This window comes from Lucilia cuprina, chromosome 4 (assembly GCF_022045245.1).
Source record: "Lucilia cuprina isolate Lc7/37 chromosome 4, ASM2204524v1, whole genome shotgun sequence".
NCBI classification, from domain to species: Eukaryota; Metazoa; Arthropoda; class Insecta; order Diptera; family Calliphoridae; genus Lucilia; species Lucilia cuprina.
The window spans coordinates 21,393,171-21,414,156 of record NC_060952.1 but is presented as its reverse complement, the minus strand read 5'-3'; the positions used below and the strand labels follow the sequence as shown (position 1 = coordinate 21,414,156).

General features: G+C 30.6%; 4 protein-coding genes across 6 annotated transcripts; 1 reads left to right on the top strand and 3 right to left on the bottom strand.

The window, feature by feature from the left end:
* The first annotated feature begins 1,475 nt into the window (after nt 1–1,475).
* Nucleotides 1,476–4,877, top strand: LOC111684729. Its single transcript, XM_023446932.2, has 3 exons — nt 1,476–2,098; nt 3,656–3,868; nt 4,381–4,877. Exons 1-3 carry the CDS (start codon nt 1,575–1,577, stop codon nt 4,805–4,807), a joined length of 1,164 nt encoding a protein of 387 aa, XP_023302700.2. The 5' UTR covers nt 1,476–1,574; the 3' UTR covers nt 4,808–4,877.
* LOC111684506 (bromodomain-containing protein 8) lies at nt 4,833–8,104 on the bottom strand. Of its 3 annotated transcripts, XM_023446702.2 has the most exons (4): nt 7,597–8,103; nt 7,341–7,530; nt 5,940–7,286; nt 4,833–5,879 (listed from the first exon to the last, which is right to left on the bottom strand). In XM_023446702.2, the coding sequence occupies exons 1-4, from the start codon at nt 7,981–7,983 to the stop codon at nt 4,918–4,920; spliced, it is 2,886 nt and encodes a 961-aa protein (XP_023302470.2). In that variant the 5' UTR covers nt 7,984–8,103; the 3' UTR covers nt 4,833–4,917. The 3 variants fall into 3 exon arrangements, with proteins under 3 accessions (XP_023302470.2, XP_046805935.1, XP_023302462.2); XM_046949979.1 differs by having other exon boundaries at nt 4,833–5,876; nt 5,940–7,530; nt 7,597–8,104; XM_023446694.2 differs by having other exon boundaries at nt 5,940–7,530.
* Nucleotides 8,105–10,794: 2,690 nt separating this feature from the next.
* LOC111684741 (homeobox protein Hox-D8) lies at nt 10,795–12,318 on the bottom strand. The gene is made up of 3 exons (XM_046950348.1): nt 11,913–12,318; nt 10,994–11,190; nt 10,795–10,929 (listed from the first exon to the last, which is right to left on the bottom strand). The coding sequence occupies exons 1-3, from the start codon at nt 12,316–12,318 to the stop codon at nt 10,864–10,866; spliced, it is 669 nt and encodes a 222-aa protein (XP_046806304.1). The 3' UTR covers nt 10,795–10,863.
* Nucleotides 12,319–17,008: 4,690 nt separating this feature from the next.
* On the bottom strand, nt 17,009–18,506 carry LOC111684663 (MKI67 FHA domain-interacting nucleolar phosphoprotein). Its single transcript, XM_023446881.2, has 2 exons — nt 18,303–18,506; nt 17,009–18,229 (listed from the first exon to the last, which is right to left on the bottom strand). Exons 1-2 carry the CDS (start codon nt 18,402–18,404, stop codon nt 17,084–17,086), a joined length of 1,248 nt encoding a protein of 415 aa, XP_023302649.2. The 5' UTR covers nt 18,405–18,506; the 3' UTR covers nt 17,009–17,083.
* Nucleotides 18,507–20,986: the final 2,480 nt, after the last annotated feature.

Below are 20,986 nucleotides of genomic sequence, written 5' to 3'. Positions count from 1 at the left end.
TAAATATAACGTATTTTTTAGTGTTGTTGTTGTTTCTTTACGATGATTATCATTATTATTATTTTTATTGTTACTATTGGAGTACATTAAACTATATTTTGTAATACTACTCTACCCAAGGTGGCAATGAAGTATAAACAATTGTTTAAACACCTTTAATATGAAACAGTCAATCAAAACAGCTCCAAGAGCGTCTGTGCCACTGCCATGGTTTTTATTTGACTATATATTAATGTAAACTACTACCAACACTACTGCTGCAACTTAACAACTTCTTTTTTCTTCTATTTTATGGTCTTCTTAATGTGCCAATGGAGTGAGTACTATTGGTGAAGTGTGTTTTAAATACAGTGTTATAAATAGTAATTCATACAATTTCACATATGGTTTTAGTTCAGATACCTAAAATTTAAATGAACATTAACTAAAATTGAACTGACACTAAACTCAAGCGACCTATAAGAACGATATTCAGGCGGTAAACATAAACCGCGGTATTGATGGAGTCTTTATGAATGTCGTTCAAAGCTGCTGTAAACGAGTTCCGATCTAAGGGATCCCGAACATAACTTCGTATGCTCTCTTCGTATACACGAAGGTCCTTTCTGACATACGTTGGGGGAGCATCCAACTGTGTGATTTTAAAGTTGGGATGACTCCTCCGCTGACATCCCAGGATGAACTGTTTAGTCAGCATGACATTATGTTCCTTGACTGGGAGGACCTTCGTTTCCTCGTGTAGATGGTGCTCTGGAGTTATTTGCATGCAGCCCGTTACAGTCCGTGGGACAGCATTGAATATTTCTCCAATGGGTATCACTCAGCGAAGCAGACCACACTGGAGCAGTATAATTGACCAGTAACCGGCCAATTGTTTTATAGGTATCCAACAATATCTCTTTGTCCATTCCCCAAATGCTGCCGGCTAGCGTTTTGAGGACTTTGTTTCTTCGCAATCTGTGCTTAATTGCAGTGACATTAGCTGAGGATGTAAACAGGCTGTCAATGTAACCGCCAAAATCTTTGGGTGGTTCACAGTCGGTATTTGGTTTCCATCGACAACGACGCCTTGGTTCAGGTTTACCTCCTTCGTCCAGGTGGTGAAAAGTGTAGCTGAAGTCCTTGCTGGTGATAGTTTCAGGTTACGTCCAGTGAAGGAGTTGTAAATTTCTCTGAGGTAACCATTCACTCGATCGCATAGCTCATGAAAATAATAGTTTGTAGTGCCTTTTATTGTTATAACTATTCATTTCCATACTGTAAAAATTACACTTGTAGTTTTACTTATTTACATGTTCACATTTTTTTTTAGCTACAAATACAACAATTTTACAGTATGGTCGTGTCTACATAGATACTACAGACACAACAGCGACTACTGCTATGATGTTGATTTTGTTTTTTAGTTATTACTAAATAATAGTTTTAAAAATATACAAACAGTAATAGTAGTGGCATAATAACCAAATTTGTTTGTATATTATTCAATTTAAACTAATCGGTCGGCTAAGCAAGACGTCAATAACGGTTAAATTTGAATTTAAAATATATATAAAACAAACAAAAGTAATCAAATGTTTTGTAACAACTTGAAAGGATTTTTATTAATGTGCTGTCTAGCAACCGTTATCTATGGCAATAAAAGCGTGCAAAGTGAATATTTATATAAAAAAATCATAAAACCTAATACACCCTCAATGATACAAACGATAAAACAAGATATGCATCAAGCATTTTGTTCGATAACTAATAATACCCGGCTGTTAAAACAAATGTATGATTTTGAAACGGCAAATACGGATATTTCAACGTTACTATTTAAATTGCCAGACAGTGAGGAATCACCAGAAACTGAAACGTTAATATTAATGAATCGTCGCGAATTTATAACGCCCACATTTCCGAATCTCACTAGATCATATATGACATTGAGACGATTAAAAGTGGCTAAAGCTCCGTTAGAGGAAAACATGACGGAACTTTTGAAGTTGGAAATGAAAAATGTTGTAAAAGATTATGTGTATGATGCCTGGACAGATATGGGTCTGGATGGTTGGAAGGGTGATATAGCAGATTCAAAAATACCGATATATCATAAGTAATTAAATCTTTTGTGTTAAATTTGATTTTTAGAGTTTGAAGCAACATTTATTCAAAATTAATAATTATAGTTTAAATTCTATTATGTTTTTTCGTCAAGATATTTACCTAAATTTGAAAAAGAACTTTAAATGAAAAATCTCAAAGTTGGCAACCGTAATCGCTAAAATATCTTTTCAGCACTACTACCGTTACCGCTAAAATACCAATACCGATAACACTAAAATATCGATACCGAAATAAGTCAAATTACCTACAACTGTAAAATATCGATATCAAAATAAGTTAAAATACCGATAACGCTAAAACATCGATTCCGTTATTGTATTTGAAAACTAAAATATAATACAATGTAATAAAATATAGACTAGACTATTTGAATATACTATAGTCAAGAATATGTATATATCAACAGAGTCAGAGCCAAAGTAAGACATGCATAGATGGGTTAATAATTCAGTTATATCCTCAAACAAATAACACTTCAGAGAATTTACTTAAAGCTCGTTGCTGGCCTAAAAAAACCATAATTGACCCAATCATACATTGCAGGCCCTATTCCAAAAATCACCATGCAGTTTATTAGATTTATTGTCAATATCCATATAAAGGACCACTTCCGGAATTGACTTTTTTTATTTCCGAAGTGGTCCTATAAAAATCCTATATTATTATTTTAATACACTACCAGTATTTTGTGCGCTAAAATACCAATATCGAAATAAATCAAAATACCGATAACGCTAAGATATCGTTAATGAATTAAGCCAAAATACTGATAACGCTAATATACCAACACCGAAATAAGTCAAAATACCGATACCGCTACTTCAGCACTTTGTAAAATCTATATTAACTCGATATTTTCGTTATTTTTTTTTTAATTAGTATAAAATATTTCTTAAGATATCACAAAAATCAAAAGTGATAAAGAATTTTAAGATCAAATTTCGTAATAAAACAACAGATGGGCTTTAAAAATAAGGGCTTCAAAATTTAATTAATTCTATATAGAGTATGTGATTAATTTGCTCAAATGAAATGAAATCGGGGTTGTTGTAGGTTGCAAAATATTACAACGACCGACCACTAAAATTCAATACAATTTCATATAATTCTTTAACAAAAACAAGCAATTAATTGATGTTTAAGTAATCAATAAAAGTAAAAATAACTGTAAAGTAATATATTATTAAAATAATTTTATATCATAACTTAGATTGTATATCCCAATTCTGTCTCTCAGGTACCTATGACTGATCAAATCATTCTAAATTACACTGACTGAAAAACAAAGTCAACAAAAATAAAATAAATCAAAAACTAACTTTCATATAATGTTTTTTGCCATAAACAAAGTTAAAGTTACACTTATCGCAAAAGTTGCTATTATAAAGAATGTAATGTAAAAAAATTGGCTTTTGCGTAAGTCGGTCAGTTGCAATAATAGGTAGTTGCGCACTGTACTTAAAATTATGTTTGTAATACTTTTTTCCTCGCAACATTTTATGCAATTTATTTAAATACTTTCAAATTTTCTTACACTTTTTAACAGATATCCCACTACTATAGCAAAAGATTATCCACATGCCGATATAGCTAAAGATTTAAGTAAGGGAGAATCGAATGATTTTTTTCAAGATATCACAACTAATACGTTGAAAATTGAAAAGGACGAACAATTGAAAATACAAAAAGAAATGGATAAAAATGTGTATATAGCCAGAGCTAATGATCCATTTGGTTACTCAACGAAATGGCAAACGAGGTAAGAATTCATGGTATAAAACTATTGTTTAAATTCTATAATAAATTAAGTATAGAAATAATGGTCACTTACCTTAAAGTGCACGAAACTCTGGAAACTTTTTTGTTATATTTTGCATCTAATTTAAAATAGGATTTTATTACAAACCGCAGCGGAACTAGAAAAGAAATAAAACAGAACTTAAAAAAAAGGGAGCAGAACAAGTGTGAAATTATATGTCTTTGTTCAATAATTATTTTTTCTATAACTATTTTTAAAATATTAAATTTTCAATCAATATCGCATTTCTGTGGAAAATTGAATTTTCGCAAACAAATAAATTTAAAATGAAAATGTAAAATTTTTAATGAAAAACCTGATTACTGAACACCAACCAGATTTTGAAAAAAAAAAATTAACAAAAAATAGTAGAAAAACTTTAAATTTTCTTTTGTGGATTTTCTTTAAAAAAAAAACTGATATTTTCTCAACATTCAAAATTTTAATAAAAAAATTCTGAAATTCCATTTCAGAAATGCCTCAAATCAAAACAAATATAAACGTGATGTTTTACGTCTATATTCAATGATTAAATGTTCGACCGGATGTGAACCGCTAGTGTACAAAGGTTACGGTTGCTATTGCGGTTTCCTGGGTGATGGCATACCAACGGATGGTATTGATCGGTGCTGTAAATTACATGACAAGTGCTATGAATACAGTAATTGTATATCATATTTGGAGTATTTTGTGCCGTATGTTTGGAAATGTTATCGCGGTAAACCATTGTGTGCCATAGATCATGGTGAATGGGGTGGGCCACAATCATGTGCGGCCCGTTTGTGTCACTGCGACCTGAGGCTATCGAGATGTTTGCGTCAGTATGCTTGTCCTGGCCGTAGGGCGGTATGTCGTTCGTCTGCTTCGAGAAGGCTGCAGAATTTGTTGTTAACAAAGTAATTTGGTTATATGTATATTTAGTTAATTGTTATGTAGTATGTATGAATATATCTTTATTGTTTTCTATTAATTAATTGTTTTATTTATATTAATTAATTGTATCATTTACTTTACGATAAACGTAAACTTTTCCTAGATCCACTGCGTCCCTTTGAGGTACCTCCACCAGTGGAGGAAGCTGTTGAACTATTCGATTTAGTATCACGAGTTTCTCGATCCATCTTTTGTCCCGTTTCACAGCCATTAGCCATAAATTCTCTTATATTTTGACATTCCTGTTGAAACTGTAGAATAGTTTTAAATGTAGCCGAAGATGATTTAGTAATCATTAGAGCATTTTGACACATCCATAGAATGTCTCTTTGCAACTCATAGATAGAGCGTATATGACCAGTTTCTATATTTCGCTTTATTGTTATAAAATCTATGGATCTGAGGCATATTTCATCTAATCTCTGGCTAGAGGAATCATCACTAAGAACTCTTTGTAAAGTGGCAGAATATTTACTGGAGTACAAAACATTGTAGATACTAAGTAGAGACTTTTTGGAGGTTCTGAGTTCACGTTCGTCACGATCACTGGATGCCGGCGAATTTGGTATACTGTCGATGACTGGTGTTGAAGAGTAACGCCTTCGAGAGCGTTGATTTGTTGTGGAGTGATCACTATGTGTGGTGGCGTCATCATCAATCATTGGACTTTCCGAACGATCACGATCGCGTAATTTACGTAGAGCTGTTGGTCGTGGTGTTAGATTGCCACTAGCTGTGTTAATATTTGGTGTTGCCATTTGTTGTAAGGAGGGATTCGGCATTTCATCGTCAGTCTTAGTTTCATGTGGACTTTTTCGTTGTCCCCGGCTACTACTGTGCTTTTCATCTTTACGTGTCTGCACACTTATGTCTGTTGATGAAGAGTTTTCATCAGTATCTGCAATAGATATAGATGGTGGTGGCTGTATTTTTGGCATCACCAAAGTTTCCGTGGGTTCTTGCTGTGAATCGTTGTTCATGCTATTAGAAGTTAGCTGTTCGTTATTACCCATTTCCTCTACGTAATTTGAAGTATCTACTGTTTAATGGAAATAAGGATATTGTAAAACTAATTAGTTTATTGTGTAATTTAACTTACCATTCATTTCATGTTCTTCTTTTGTCTCCATTTTAATTTCTCTTTCTTCTTGATGTTGTTCTTCCTTGACCTCTTCCCTATCTTTTTTAGCAATACTTTCCTGTTTTATCTCTTCCACCATGGGTGCCACGAAAACATCGTCCTTATGTTCAATGTGTTCTGCCGTTTGTTTTTTGTTATTTGTCTCATTGTCATTAGGTGAAGGCTCCGCAATGATTTTTTCGTGATCATCTAGCATTTCCTGTTTAATGGTCACGCTATTGTTGGAACTAGTTTCATTTGCGATTTCTACTTGATCTAGTTCGTTTTTTAAAATTGCAGACTCCACCTGATCTTTTAAAAAATGCTCTTCATTCGATGATTCGTTCATATTCAAACGATCCTTAGAAGATTCCAAAGATGCCACAGCTGCCAGTGGTATGTTATCATTGGAATCATCGCTTGATATTATTTCTATCTTACCGCCTTCTGATTTAATTTCGACAGATTTTTGCGCCGTTAATGACTTTTCGCTAGAATCGCCAGAGCTAGCATCATTATGAAAAAGTTTTGTATTATCCGTCAGTTCAGTAAAATTATCATCTAATTTTTGCTCAAGGTCAATATTTTCATCCAGTGGAGTTTCTTCGTCTACACCTTTTAGAAAATCTACTTCTTCGTCTATAACATCGGAAACATCGATGTCTAACTCTTCTATATTACCAATGTTCTTAAAAACTTCCAAAAGCTGTTGCTCTTCATTCGGATCGGTATCATCGATGTCGCCACTTTGTAGTTCCTCATTCGACTCTATTTTTGTTGCCGTTAAATCCTCTTCAATATCCATTGGCACTGATTCATTGTTGGAATCACTCATTGTCGAGTTTTCCACTACTTTTGCATTTGTTGAAGCAGTTAAATCTGAATTTTTAGCTTCTATTGGGAATGGCCCACCGCTTTTGTTCTTTTCGAGCAACATTGAAAGAGTGGGTGCTGACTGTGAAGGACTTAATAAATTCTGCGTAATTAATGCTGGAGTTGCTATAGTATCCAATGGAGGTCCACTTATGGGTCTTGTCAACAGTTGGACCGCTTCATCATGCGATGGTATTAGAGCTGGCTGATTTTGATTTGGTATAGATCCTCCCGTTAATAGAGTTGTTATAGTGGGCGCAGTATTGCGTACAGAAGGAGATGAAGGTATTAGGCTTGTTGCTGGTGCTCCTGTTGTGGGTGATTTTAAGAGAGATGACAACAAAGGTGATGTACCTGTTTGTATTTGGGCTGCACTATTATTGTTATTTGACTGTATAATTGTTTTTCCTGTACCAATGATTTCTTCTACATCCATATCCACAGCTGTAGTATCTGTTGATGATTTCTGTGAGTGTGTTGAAGAAGATGAACTGTGTGTATTAGTACCTGTACGCCAACTTCTTTGTAGTTCTTGCTTTTTTAACTCTCTTTCACGCAATTGATTTTCTAACTTCATTTCTTCTATTCTTTGCATTTCCTGCTCCTTTTCAAGTTCTTTCCACATTTGAAGCAACTGATCATCACCAATTTGTCCAGCCTGTATGGCTTTAATTTCAGCATACAATTTGGCATATTCCTGGAATGATATTATAATATATATATTCTTCGAAATTAATATTTCGTATATTTTTCAAAAACTTACTTCCTGTTCCCGCCTCAATTCCATTTTTATCTCTTGCATACGCTCTTCCGTTAACCGTTTGAGTATAGCTTCAGTGGGAGGCTCTACGGTGGCCGGTGAAGACGATACACTACTCTCCGATGTGCGTTTCTTACGCTTTGGTGTCTCAACATCTTCCAATAGTTGACCATATTGAACAGCACAGTTTTTTTGTGAAAACCAATCGGCCGGTCGAGATTGCAAAGCATCTTTAGAATTTCCGCAAACAATTTTCAATGTTCGGCTGACAGACATCCAATTTTGATCACCACTACAGGCGACGGCCGAGGCCAAACATAATTGCTCACGGACCGACCATTTATCCAATGGCATACGATTGATTTGTAAGCGTTCTTGTACACTAGTCATTTATTTAATATATTTTTTTAATTTTTCAGTACTTTTGATTAGTTTTATTATTATTTTTTTACCAAATCTTTTCACTTAAAATGCTCTGGCATACAGAGCTCTGCGCCGACAAATATTAACGGCGCTGGCTGCTTACACTAAAAATTTTGACGGAGCTTAAAATCGACTGACTGTTCCAGTTATTTTTTTAATTTTCAAATATATTAATTAAATAAAAATGGTATCCGATTGTTTAAAAGTCATTTTTTTATTGTCTAAATAAAATGAGAACTTATATATAAGTAAAATAATTTTTGTTTTTTTCACAACGTATCAGAAACAAAGCTGCCAAATATTCTTTAGTTTGAACATGTTAGAGAGATGTAGTATTGTGAATATTTTTGATTCATTCACAATAGATTGTTCAGTCAGCAAATCTGTTTAATTTTATAGGAATTTGCCACCATCTGTTAACATGGGGATGTAGCTCAGATGGTAGAGCGCTCGCTTAGCATGTGAGAGGTACGGGGATCGATGCCCCGCATCTCCAATTGAATGAATTTTTTTTTGAATTAAAATCAAGATTTTATTTAAGTAAAACATGCTAAATAAAAACTGCTGGATTCGATATTTTGAAGATAACTTTTTATACCCTACACCACTATAGTGGGGAGGGTATTATACGTTTGTGCTGATGTTTGTAACATACAAAAATATTGGTCCAATACCCACCTTAAAGTATACCGATCGATTCAGAATCATTTTTTGAGTCGATTAATCCGTCTGTCCGGCTGGCTGGCTGGCTGGCTGTCCATGTAAACCTTGTGCGCAAGGTACAGGCCGCAATTTTCAAGATAATTTGATGAAATTTAGACCAAGCATGTTTTTTGGCACAAGGACGAAGCCTATTGAAAATGGTTGAAATCGGTCCATTATTTCACCTAGCCCCCATACAACCGTACCTCCCGATTTGAACTTTTTATGCTATAATTACGTCAAATATTCTGCTATCTCTCTAAAAATTGGCACAAATAAGTTTTATATAAGTATAAATGATACTGCAGATTTTCGTAAGGATCGGCCTATATTTGACCCTAGCCCCCATACAAACCTCCCTCCAAAAAAGACTTAAACGTCTAAAATTGACTTGCAACCATTTGTATCGCAATGAAACTCAACAAAACTATCTGTTATTTAGAAATATATCCTTTTCCCAAATTTACCGAGGATCGGCCCATATTTGACCTATATAAAGCCTCATTTAGAAATTTTAGTTTTTTATCAATAAATGGCTTAAATATTTTTAATTATGGTAATATTCAACATAAAAGTTTCTTTACAAAAAATAAAAATTTTATAAAAGTAAAAATTGTAAAAATATACTCATGGTGTAGGGTATCATAGGGTCGGCCATGTCCGACTATACTTTTCTACTTGTTTTATTTTGTATTTTTAAGTAACTATCCTTCCTAATCGCAGCTACTTTTAAATTATGATTAGTATTGGGAATATTTCAAAAGTGAATAAAATATATTTTACTTATTTTAAAAAATCCAAATTTCGAATACACATTTAAAATTTACAATTACAATTTACAATTATTACAGTAGGACCTTTTTGCATCGACTTAATTTTATTTTGGATTGACTTAAATTTTTCAGCATCGTTTAACCGTGATTACCTCTAATTATCCTTAATTATAAGCAAAATTCCATTATTATACCCTTCACCTTTGTGAGAAGGTATATATAAGTTTGTCATTCCGTTTGTAATTTCTATAATATAATTTTCCGACCCTATAAAGTATATATATTCTAGATTCTTATAGATAGAGTCGATTAAGCCATGTCCGTCTGTCTGTCTGTTGAAATCAGTTTTTAGAGTACCCCAGATATCGGCGAGATCCAAATCTTCAATAATTCTATTAGACATACTTTCGAGAAGATCGCTATTTAAAATCAGCAAAATCGGTCGGTAAATAACGGAGATATGAGCAAAAATCCGAGACAACCTCTGAAAATTTCATCAAAAAATGTCATATTTTTTTCATGCTTTGTTAAAAAAGCAACAACAACACTGTATATTAGAAAAAGATGTACACGTGTGTGTGTAGATGTATTTGGTTTTATTCAGCTGTGTATTTTTTTGTACGTTTGGATGCTGTTGGCGCCATTGCGTTGTTGTTTTTGTTTTTCTGTGTTTTTCGTTATGTATGTTTAGATGTCTGTTAGTTTAGATGCCTTGTGTATTTTGTTTTTTATTTCGTTTAGCGTTGTTGTTGTTCTTTTTGTTTAGCTTTTGATGTAATAATAATGTAGTCGGGAAAAATTTAAAATTTATAAAAGATGTTTAAAATACACTATGGTGAAGGGTATATAAGATTCGGCGCAGCCGAGTATAGCACTCTTACTTGTTAGAAATTACATTACATGAAATCCTTATCTAAGTATATATTCATTTATTAATTTATAAAAATATCTATTAAAAAACTAGAAAAGGTTGGCACTCAATTAACCGGGAAAATCGATTATACAAAATGCTTCCGGTACCGACCATCACGGAAAATCGAGGTCGCACTGTAAAATATATTTTATATATTTCAAAAAATCCAAAATTTGTGAATGATATCTTTCAAATTCATCCATATTTTTGAGTATACACCCACATACATATATACATTAAAATGGCCAAAAATTTTGCGATGTTTTGCCAAAAATTCTAAATTTTAATTTAATTCTAAGATGTACAATTTTTAGTCCTAAAATCAATATTTAGTGAGACGGGTTAATGAGTAAAAAGGTTCGTTTTTCAGATTTTATGATTTTTTATACATATATAATGATTTTTTTATAATTAAAATTAAATGTATACAAAAAGAATATTTATTTTACTACATTAATGTTACAATTGTTTTTCCATTTTTAATCTTTTCCATTTCATGCGTCTATTTTGAAACCAAACTTTAACCTATAAAGAAAATAAAAAAAAAATAAGTTTTAAATATTGCCTTGTTTTATATTAAATATTTCACCTGTCTTTCTGTTAAATCTAATGCCACTGCGATTTCATATCTTCTTAATCGAGTTAAATAATTTGCGTGTAAAAATTCATTCTCCAATGCTTTAATTTGATCCTTCGTAAATGCTGTACGTTCTTTGCGTGACGATGAGACGGCTGATGTTGAATTTGGAGTACTATTTGCTACTGAGAAAGATGTTGTGGCAGTATCTAAAATAAACATTATGCTATTAGGCCCTTTATCTTATATTCCGGTTCTTTTCGGTTAAAATGATTTTTGTACACTGAAAAAAAATCCATGCCTAATATATACAAAAATATAATATATACGAAATTGTACGAAATATTTTAGTATAATGCAAAATATTCTTGAAAAAATTAATTTACATAAATTAAAAAAAGGGAATTTAAAATGAATATGTTAAAATTTACGAAATATTAATTTATTCAAATATTTTTGTTCATTTTAAAATTAATTTTCTAATTTTAGTTCAAAATTATTCTCCACACGAAGTTTCAATTTTTTATGATAATAATTCGAGAATAATATTATATTTTTTCTTAAATTTTATAAAAATGTTGTAGTTTTATTTAATCATATTAATATCATTATGTTTAATTTCGATTCGTACTTTCGTAAAAATAGAAAAGGGGTTTATTAAATAATATTTCGTATTATACACGAAATTTTTGTAAATATTACGAAATTTTTTTTCGTAAAGTTGAGCAAGGATTATTTTCAGAGTATGAATAATTTAACGATAATATATAACCAGGTGTTATTCTATAAATATTTAAAATTTTAGTATTTTTTATATTAAAAAAACTAAAATTTTAAATTTAAACGTGTTCTTTAAAGGAGACTATGAAAAAATAATTTATTTTTTTCAATTTAAACATCTTTTTCTCACGAATTAAGTACTTTTACAAACCTTTTTCAATTTCTTTCACCATTTTTACACTTTGGCGGCAGTCTTTTATTTTATTTTCCAAAAATGCTTTTTCTTCTTCAATATTTTCTTCACACTGATGATATAAATTCCAATTGTAATCATAATTCGAACAATTGTTATTATTATAATTTTGAAAACTTTCATTATACGAATTATTATAATTGTTACGATTATCATCGATCACCAAACGCTCAGTAGACGAACTAACACACATACTATTGATATTAGTTGAATAACTTTGATTAAATTGCTCCATATAATAAGATTGTATAGTATTACGATATGAAATATCATTTATTGACGTGATATTATGATTACTGTTAAAAGGATATGATGAGTGTTCTGAATTATCACAAAAGAATAAGTCTTCTAAATTGGTTTGCATGACTTTTGAACTAATTACGTTTAAATTTGAATATAAACTAAATATTGTGTTTTGTGTTCATCTTGTTATGATGTCAACTTAATTTCATTTTACAAATGAGTTTTACAGTTATGTGAAGGCATCTCGCTCCGATTGGTTAGAAAGTAAAAGGGAGCAAGTGTTGTGATTGGTTAATGTGATTTTCATTAAGTTTTCATACATACTTATATACTACATACATATGTATGTACACACATATGGTAAACTGGCAATGTAAAGACATAATTACTAAAATGAGGCTACTACAAAAGACAACAAACAAATATACTGTCATAAATAAGTTGTATTTTTTGTTTAAATTTGTATTATGAATGCAATTATTGTTTTGACAATTGTGTGGTCGATTCAGGCCTCTTATGAATATGGTTTGTTTATTTTGTGATATATGATTATTACGGAAGTATTTTCAAAATTTGTATAAAACACAACAAACGCACGTAAATACTTACATACGTACTACTAACTATAATAATAATTCTGGTTATTCCTAGTCTTCATTACTCTTACAGCATAACTATCCCATGTGTGTTTTAATGGTTCTCTTTTAATTACGTACTTCCTATTTGACATGTTCTTACTATATATTTCTATAAGTTTGTACTTGTTTTTGTTTTCTCTTCTCTTTTTTAAGTTTGCCGTTATTTAAAGAAAAGTTTTAATGCGCCATTTAGATTAGCATTTCAATCGTGGTTCCAACGATTAAATAAATCATTTGCGCATTTTTATTATTTATTCATAATTTTACATTCATACATACATACATTACTATGTCTGCTTCATCCAACTTTTTTCTTTTTTTTTTTAATAGTAAAAACAAAGATTTTTTCTATCAGACGTTATTTGTTTTATACACATATGGAACATTTTCATTTCACTCATTTTAATGTTTTTCTTTTTCTAAAGCAAGTGTAAATATTTTTTTAAGGGGGGCTGCATGTCGTGTGTCTTTGTCTTTTGGACCTAATGTGAATAACATGCATATTTTTTACACAGATAGCTATTTTTAAAAAGTGTTTATCATATTTTCCCGAAGTTTTAAAATCAATATTTAAATAAAATTTTGTAACAGTACAATAATTATATAAAACTAGCATATCCTGGGTGCTTCGCTACCCTAACTATGTTCAATATCGTAAAAATATCAAAAAGTACCATCGGAAAAACGAAAAAGTACAAAGATCTCTTTCAATAAATTCTCATTTAATAAGGACCGTGTGTTCCGGTTAACCATTATAAAGAAACCATTTGAATAATAGAAAAGTACCAAATAGTTCCCACTTCCGGAATATTATTCAGTCAAGACCATATATGTTAAAATTAATGTTCCTAGGTTGAATATTTTAGAAAATTAAAAAAACTACAATTTATGAGATAAAAAGTACTAAAAAGTTGTCTCTTAAAGGATCTTATTCAATGAGGTCCGTTTATGTTTAATAATCATGTGTTTTCAGTTCATATTAAAGAACATACATAGAGTGTCATTCGAAGGAAGAAAAAGTAAATTTCCCGTTTTTCCCCTTTTTTTACTTTTTTACCCAGTGAAATAGCAAAAATTTTATTACAATAGTTAGTTCGTATGAATAATTCAATAAACCGAAAAAGTTTTCTTAATGTGCTAAAAAAGTACCATAAATACAGTTTTGTTCCTTTTACAGCCAAAAAGGACTGAATTTTAAAAAAGTACGAAACAGGTGTATCATAATTTTCAGAGATGTATCCAAAATATTTAAAAAAAATTTGATTATGTTAATTAGTTTAAAAGTTATAAAGGGCTGAAAAATGTACCAAAATCACCTTTGTTACACATTTTCACCCCTTAAAAGTACGAATTTCAAAAAAATACCAGACACCCATCTGCTCATTTTAAGAGTAGATACAGGTGCATTTAAAATGTTTCTTGTATCACTAATATTATGTAAGATATTTAAGAAAACCTGTTTTACCCGTTTTTCCTCTTTTTACCCGTAAATGTGCAAAATTTCATGATTCTAGGTTCAGCCGTTTGGGCTGTGCGATGATGAATCAGTCAGTCAATAACGCTACTCTTTTATATAAATTGTAATTTTTTTTGGCTTACTGATTCATGTTCGTACAGCACGCAAAGATACATACCATCAATTAATAAATTAATAAATATGAATAAACATTAAAAAAATCTTAAAATTGTCTCAGAACGTGATCTTCAGAAGATTTTGGTGACATTAAGGTGGATTTAAGACCAATATTTTTGGATGTTACAAACATAGATACATAGACTTAATATCTATATACTATAGTAGTGTGTAGGGTATTACTAATATTATATAGAAATGTGCACTGAAAATAATCCATGCTCAACTTTACGAAAAAAAATTTCGTAACTTCTATTTTCGTAATATTTACAAAAATTTCGTGTATAATACGAAATATTATTTAATAAAACCCATTTCTATTTTTACGAAAGTACGAAAACCTTTTGTAATATTTTTTTCTTAAATTTTATCGAAATTAAACATAATGATATTAATTATATTATGATTAAATAAAACTACAACATTTTTATAAAATTTAAGAAAAAGTATAATATTATTCACGAATTATTTTCATAAAAAAAAAAATTGAAAATTCTTGTGGAGAATAATTTTGAACTAAAATTAGAAAATTTATTTTAAAATGAGCAAAAATGTTTGAATAAATTAATATTTCGTAAATTTTACCATATTTATTCAAAATTCCCTTTTTTAAATTTATGTAAATTAATTTTTTCAAAAATATTTTTGCATTATACTAAAATATTTCGTACAATTTCGTATATATAACGAAAGAATTTCGTGGTGCAAAACAACGAACGATTCGTACAATGTACAATATTTTTCGTATATATTAGGCATGGATTTTTTTAAGTGTAGGGTATAACAAAGGAACACTTACAATAAACAAGCATGAAATTTTTTTAGTTTTTTTTATTATAGTAGTTTTTGGGGCTGATAAACGGAGCTTGAGGAAGTTATACTTAAGTTATCCTGTTATTTTTTGGTTTAATAAATTTATTTATTTGAATGCAACGATGTTTTTTTTATAACATCGTGTACAATTATTTATAATTAATACGTTACAAAAAAACAATAAAAACATAAATAAGTTTATTTTAATTAAAAAATTAAAAGAAAAAAATTTGGAGATGCGGGGCATCGATCCCCGTACCTCTCACATGCTAAGCGAGCGCTCTACCATCTGAGCTACATCCCCACGTTGACAGATTGTGTCAAAGTTAATACATCTTTACAAATACAAAATGTTCATGCGACTTTTGTTTTATTTCATACAACTTTTTCGATTTTTATTTAAAAAGTGTTTTCAAATAAAAATCGACTTTTTTAACAAAAAGTCTATAGAATATTTTTGATTAACATGCTAATAAAATCAGTCTTTAAACAAAAGAGGGGCGCCTAAGTAAAGGTGTTCCGGCCGACAAAATCGGGGAGTGAAGAGACGGATGAGATGGAAGCTGCCAACTCTCTGCTCACTGGCATGAAACTCTCCGAGCCACCTATTAAACCTGACAATGGCACTAAAGATAGTGCAAATTAATCTGAAGCACTCAAAGTGTGCTTCAGACAATCTACGGGTTCTCCTAGCCGAGGAAAACCTGGACATTTTCCTGGTTCAAGAACCCTGGGTCACGGACTCAGAAGTTAAAGGGTTCCCAGCATCTACATACAACATACTATATGCAAGAAGTAATGGTAGGCCACGATCATGTCTAATTGCTAAAAAATCGATTAACATTTTTCTTTGTACACAGCTTAGCTCAGAAGACCTAACAGTCGCAAAGGTCGAGCTACCGCACAACAGAAGCTTCATGATTGCCTCAAGCTATATGGCACATGAGAAGACAGCACCACCAGACGAAGTGAGCGATCTCCTGGCCGTAATTGAGACATCTGACGACATAATCCTAGGCTGTGATGCCAATGCAAGGCATACAATCTGATTTCTTCCGTAAAATTTGTGAAAAAGTAAAAATTAAGTTTAATTTATAAAAAATGGTAAGTAAATTAAATGTTTTTGTTAAGTTTTTGTAAGGAAATTCCAAGTTCTGTTTACATGAGGAACACAAATCATTTGCAAATTGATTTACTTCAATTGCAGAATGACTTAGCAAAACTCCAAAATATATGTCATTGCCATTAGCGCTTGAGGGAATCAGATCGTTGTTTCTTTTTCTAAATTGTATTGTCCAAATATGTGGCACCATTTAAGTTTACACATTGGCTATATGCAATCGATTCCAGCCTATTTGTTTTATGGCAGAAGACCAAATAAAACTTCATATTTTAATCTTGAGACAAACTATAAAAAACTAATAAAGCACTTACATTTGCGAAAATCAATTGTATTCACAAACTTTCTAAAAATAATTCATATATTTGTAGTCGTAAAAGTTTTTAATTGGTCAAAGCATCATGTAACACATTAACATGTATCATAAATAGATCATATTCTCGTAAATCTCAAGCGTAGATATCTTTAAAATGAACACAAAGGTATTTAATTTTTTTTTTTAAATTTCCATTTGTAACATAATCAAATAGAATATTTGCAATTTTTATTAAAATTATATACATACAAATATTTTAAAAAAATTGGGAAAATGAAACTTATATAAACATTTTTCATATACATACTAATTTTTATTAATTAATATAAGTTGGCGAATATTTGTAAATCTTACAAAACTATTCAATTATTTTACTTTCTTCAGATTTTTATTAGACTTTAATGGTTTACCCAATTTACCGCTCTTAACTTTTGAAAGTGGTTTAGCCACTTCTTTGGCTGCATTCATTTGTAAAGCACTCTTATTTTTCGAAACTGCGGAAGGTTGCTTTAAAGATTTCTTATTAAATTTGCTAATACCACCAGTGTGTGGTTTACGCTTTAACATTTGATCGAAACGTTCAACGTTCGAAGATTTTAAAGATTTGCCAAAATTCTTTTTGGGTTTTTTAACAACAGCTGGAACTGGTTCTTCTTCGGCGCTTTCATTTTCGCTTTCTTCATCTTCTTCTTCGTTATCTGAACCTTTAGTGAAGCCATAAGTTTCTTCATCTGATGAATTCTCATCAACTTCAGCATCCTCGGCTTCACTGTCTTCAGCCATAGCTATGTAGTCTTCATCATCGGAGTCTTCTTGTATAGTATTTCCCAAAAGGTCTTCAAGCGCCACCTTTTTCTTCGATTTATGTTGTTTTTTGGAAGTGGTATCTTCACTTGTGGTTTTTCTTTTCATAGCTTTTGAGCTACTTGCAGTTTTTTCTTCTTCTTTAGCGGATTTACCTTTTGCCTTTTTCTCTCCGTCTGTTAAGACCTTGGGTTTTGCTATAATTTCGTTAATATCAATTCCAAGATGAGCATATTTTTCACCAATCTTTTGTAGTTTTGCTAATTGTTTTTGTGTGCGCTTCTGATAGTTTTCTTCAGACCAATCATTGTGTTTCTTCATTTTTTGTTGAATAGCTGCAGTTTTAGACGATACCCATACATATTTTCCTGATTTATTCTTAATTTTCTTCAAAGAAGTACGGAAATAATTGAATTGTTGCTTCTCTGGTGGTATGTATGTTGCCTTGACAATTTTTTTAAACATCAGATAATTATCCATAGTTTCGGCGGCAACTTCAGCTACTTCGGGGTACTCAAATTCGACAAAGGCATAGCCCTTACTGTTGCCAGTGCGTTTGGAGCGAGCCAATCGTACACGGGTTACATTTCCGAATTGTTCGAAGTATTTTTTCAGCTGCTCCTCAAAGAAACCGTGTGGCAAATGTTTGATAAAAACAACACCCTTTGGATCTTTCTTGGGTTGACCTTTATTGATTTTCTTTTGTAACTGTAAAAATATTTGGACAATTGCAGACATTTTAACACGTTTTTGTTATATTAACAGTTAGAGAATTTCTTACCTGTCCCGATACTACGGATTCACCAGCACTTTTAGCCTGCTTCTTTTCTTTTCCATTAGTTTGGGGAGATTTATTTGTTTTTTGTTTCTTTACTGGTGGCATTTTTTGTAATTTATTTTTCAAAAACTTAATAATTCTTCAAAATCTTAATAATCTTTCACACACGTGCACTACACTAAACAAAATAAAATTTATGAAAACACAGCCGGCGAGACCTGTGCCGACAAATATTAAAGATAGCGGCGTCTGTTACTATAATGTCGGCGGCAGTTTAATCATTTTGACGCCAAAATCACCAATTTAATGTTTATGGTATATAAGATTAGATTTTTAATTAAATTAGAATTTTTTGGAGATCTAATGATGGACTATAATGTTAAAGCGGCGATTCCGATACCTATTATTTAGCAATATTATATTTGGTATAAATAACCTTATTCAAATACCGTTTGTCATTGTACAAGTAAAATATGGTTATCATAATTAATTGCGAATTAATCAAGATATATAAAAGTACACGTTAATTTTCTAGGACCCGTTGGTCATATTTAACTTCCCTACAAGAAATGTATGACCGAAACTAACACATACAAAATGATTTTACTAACACACTTGCAACATTTTTCTTTAAAAATTGCAAAAAAAGTAGTTAATGGATAAATCCATCAATAATGACGGTCAAATGACCGGTAAAATGACTGTTGATGTACTCAATGTGTGATAAAGGGTTTCATTTGCATATGAAAGAGTGAAACAACTACATTTGACTGTTACTGTGTTTTCCGTCGCATAAATTAATTATTTCAGTGAAAGCCAAAGATCAAGGAGCAAAAAATTAAAAAAATTGAGACTAACATTATTAAAAATAAAGAGATTTATTATAATTAAAAAACGGTGCAGGAAGTGGAACTGAGAATATACACTTCGGAGTTTAATCTATTTGTGGTAATATATTTACTTTTAATTTTTATATTTCAATATTTATATGCATTTCTTTACAGATAATTTATTTCCACAAATTAAAAGGAGCATAGGAGGATTTTACATTCTGTGAGGTATGTAAAATGGTGAAATGAAAGTTAATTTATGTATATTAATAAAATTAAAAATATATGTCTTAAAATGTTAATAAATTGTGTTTTATTATAAATTGGCATAGCCGTCAGATTTGACGGATAAATTCATCAAGTGTGATCGGTCAACTGTGATGGATATATCCATAAAGAATGATTAATCAATCGTGACTAACATTTCCATCATCCTTGATTGGTAAAAAGCAAAAGAGTGAGCAGCTCAAATATATGTTTTAAAATCGGTAGAATTCATAAGTGCAAGGGAGATGCAATATCACATGTACACAAAAGTTTCCATCAAATTTTTCATATTGCCCTTAAGAACTTGATAGAAACTTTGTTCTACGCTGTGATCGATATTTCCTTCACTAGTGTCATTCAAATGACCGGTCAAATGACTGTCACTGTTCTTGTAGGGTTATATGATTAGCAGGGTTTACTAAAAATGTCTCTTTAAAAAATTAGTTTATTATTAATAATCTTAAAAGCATTCATTTCCAAAAGAATAATAACGGTATCTGTTCCAGAGGGTTAATTTTTTATAAAGCAGAGTTGTGTTTAAAGTGTTATACATAAACATTAACTTTGGTATATGTTAAGTTTTAAAATTATATTGCCAAATTGTTAAATTTAATTTAATGAAATCTCGTTAAAAATAATATAGTTCCAAAGTATTATGTATTTGCTTTTTTACAAATTGTATTTGCAATTTTCGATTATTAACTTATTTTCAAAAATTTGATATATATTTGAAACTCTTCCTCGGTTTAAACGTCCTTCCAATAATATGTGTGTTGAAAATATGTAAGCAAATATATTAAGTAAAATAACCTTCATCTTCGTGATCCAAATTTTTTATATATATTACAGATATCCTTTAGAGAAGTTAAATCAGTAAAAGTAACATTTTATAATATTAGTACGTTTAATAAAATAATATGCTAAAAATATCTCCAAATATATGTTTTTGGGAATTTACTTTCATAAATTCCATGTGGCAATAATTTCGTACTAAAACATGCGTACGTGACGTCAGAATCGTAACAAAATGTTTTAGTACACTTTGTCCGCATGAAAAATGCAACTCTGTTCACAAAACACAAAACGAAATCAGCAAAGTATTTTTTCTCTGAGCGTGTGATTTCAGTCCAAAACGGATAAGGCAACTAGAAATACGAAAAGAAAAAGTCACTGAATAAATCAAGAGACATAACGAAAATTCCTTTGTTTCTACGCGATAAAAATATTAGAAAATAAATTAGTTTATTTACGTGGATATAAAAACAAAATAATATATATAAAAACAAAATAAATTTAAAAGATTTATAATTGTAATAGTGCTAAAATAGAAATAAACTTGGTTAACTACAAAAAATCAAAACTAAAAAAGGGTGTGTAAAAAACTATGTGAAGAAAAAAATACATGCCAATTTAATTGCAATTACAAAAACAACAGCAAAATCGTGAAAAAAAGACAGTGCAAGTTTGATGAAAAATTAAAAAAAAGCAAATTCTGGTTTTGACAAAACAAAAAATTTACAAAAATGCGGAAGTACAGAAAACAATAAAAATTTAAATTTAATAAAAAATATACTATATGCAATATTTTAA

Excerpts from the sequence above, each read along its gene's own strand:
- LOC111684663 (XM_023446881.2), bottom strand. The coding sequence starts at position 18,404 with ATGCCACCAGTAAAGAAACAAAAAACAAATAAATCTCCCCAAACTAAT. Across the intron at positions 18,230-18,302 it reads AATCCGTAGTATCGGGACAG|TTACAAAAGAAAATCAATAA; the intron begins GTAAGAAATTCT and ends ATATTTTTACAG.
- LOC111684741 (XM_046950348.1), bottom strand. The coding sequence starts at position 12,318 with ATGCAAACCAATTTAGAAGACTTATTCTTTTGTGATAATTCAGAACAC. Across the intron at positions 11,191-11,912 it reads GGTGAAAGAAATTGAAAAAG|ATACTGCCACAACATCTTTC; the intron begins GTTTGTAAAAGT and ends TGTTTATTTTAG. Across the intron at positions 10,930-10,993 it reads TAGATTTAACAGAAAGACAG|GTTAAAGTTTGGTTTCAAAA; the intron begins GTGAAATATTTA and ends TTTTCTTTATAG.
- LOC111684729 (XM_023446932.2), top strand. The coding sequence starts at position 1,575 with ATGTTTTGTAACAACTTGAAAGGATTTTTATTAATGTGCTGTCTAGCA. Across the intron at positions 2,099-3,655 it reads AAAATACCGATATATCATAA|ATATCCCACTACTATAGCAA; the intron begins GTAATTAAATCT and ends ACTTTTTAACAG. Across the intron at positions 3,869-4,380 it reads TCAACGAAATGGCAAACGAG|AAATGCCTCAAATCAAAACA; the intron begins GTAAGAATTCAT and ends ATTCCATTTCAG.
- LOC111684506 (XM_023446694.2), bottom strand. The coding sequence starts at position 7,983 with ATGACTAGTGTACAAGAACGCTTACAAATCAATCGTATGCCATTGGAT. Across the intron at positions 7,531-7,596 it reads AATTGAGGCGGGAACAGGAA|GAATATGCCAAATTGTATGC; the intron begins GTAAGTTTTTGA and ends ATATCATTCCAG. Across the intron at positions 5,880-5,939 it reads AGAAGAACATGAAATGAATG|TAGATACTTCAAATTACGTA; the intron begins GTAAGTTAAATT and ends TCCATTAAACAG.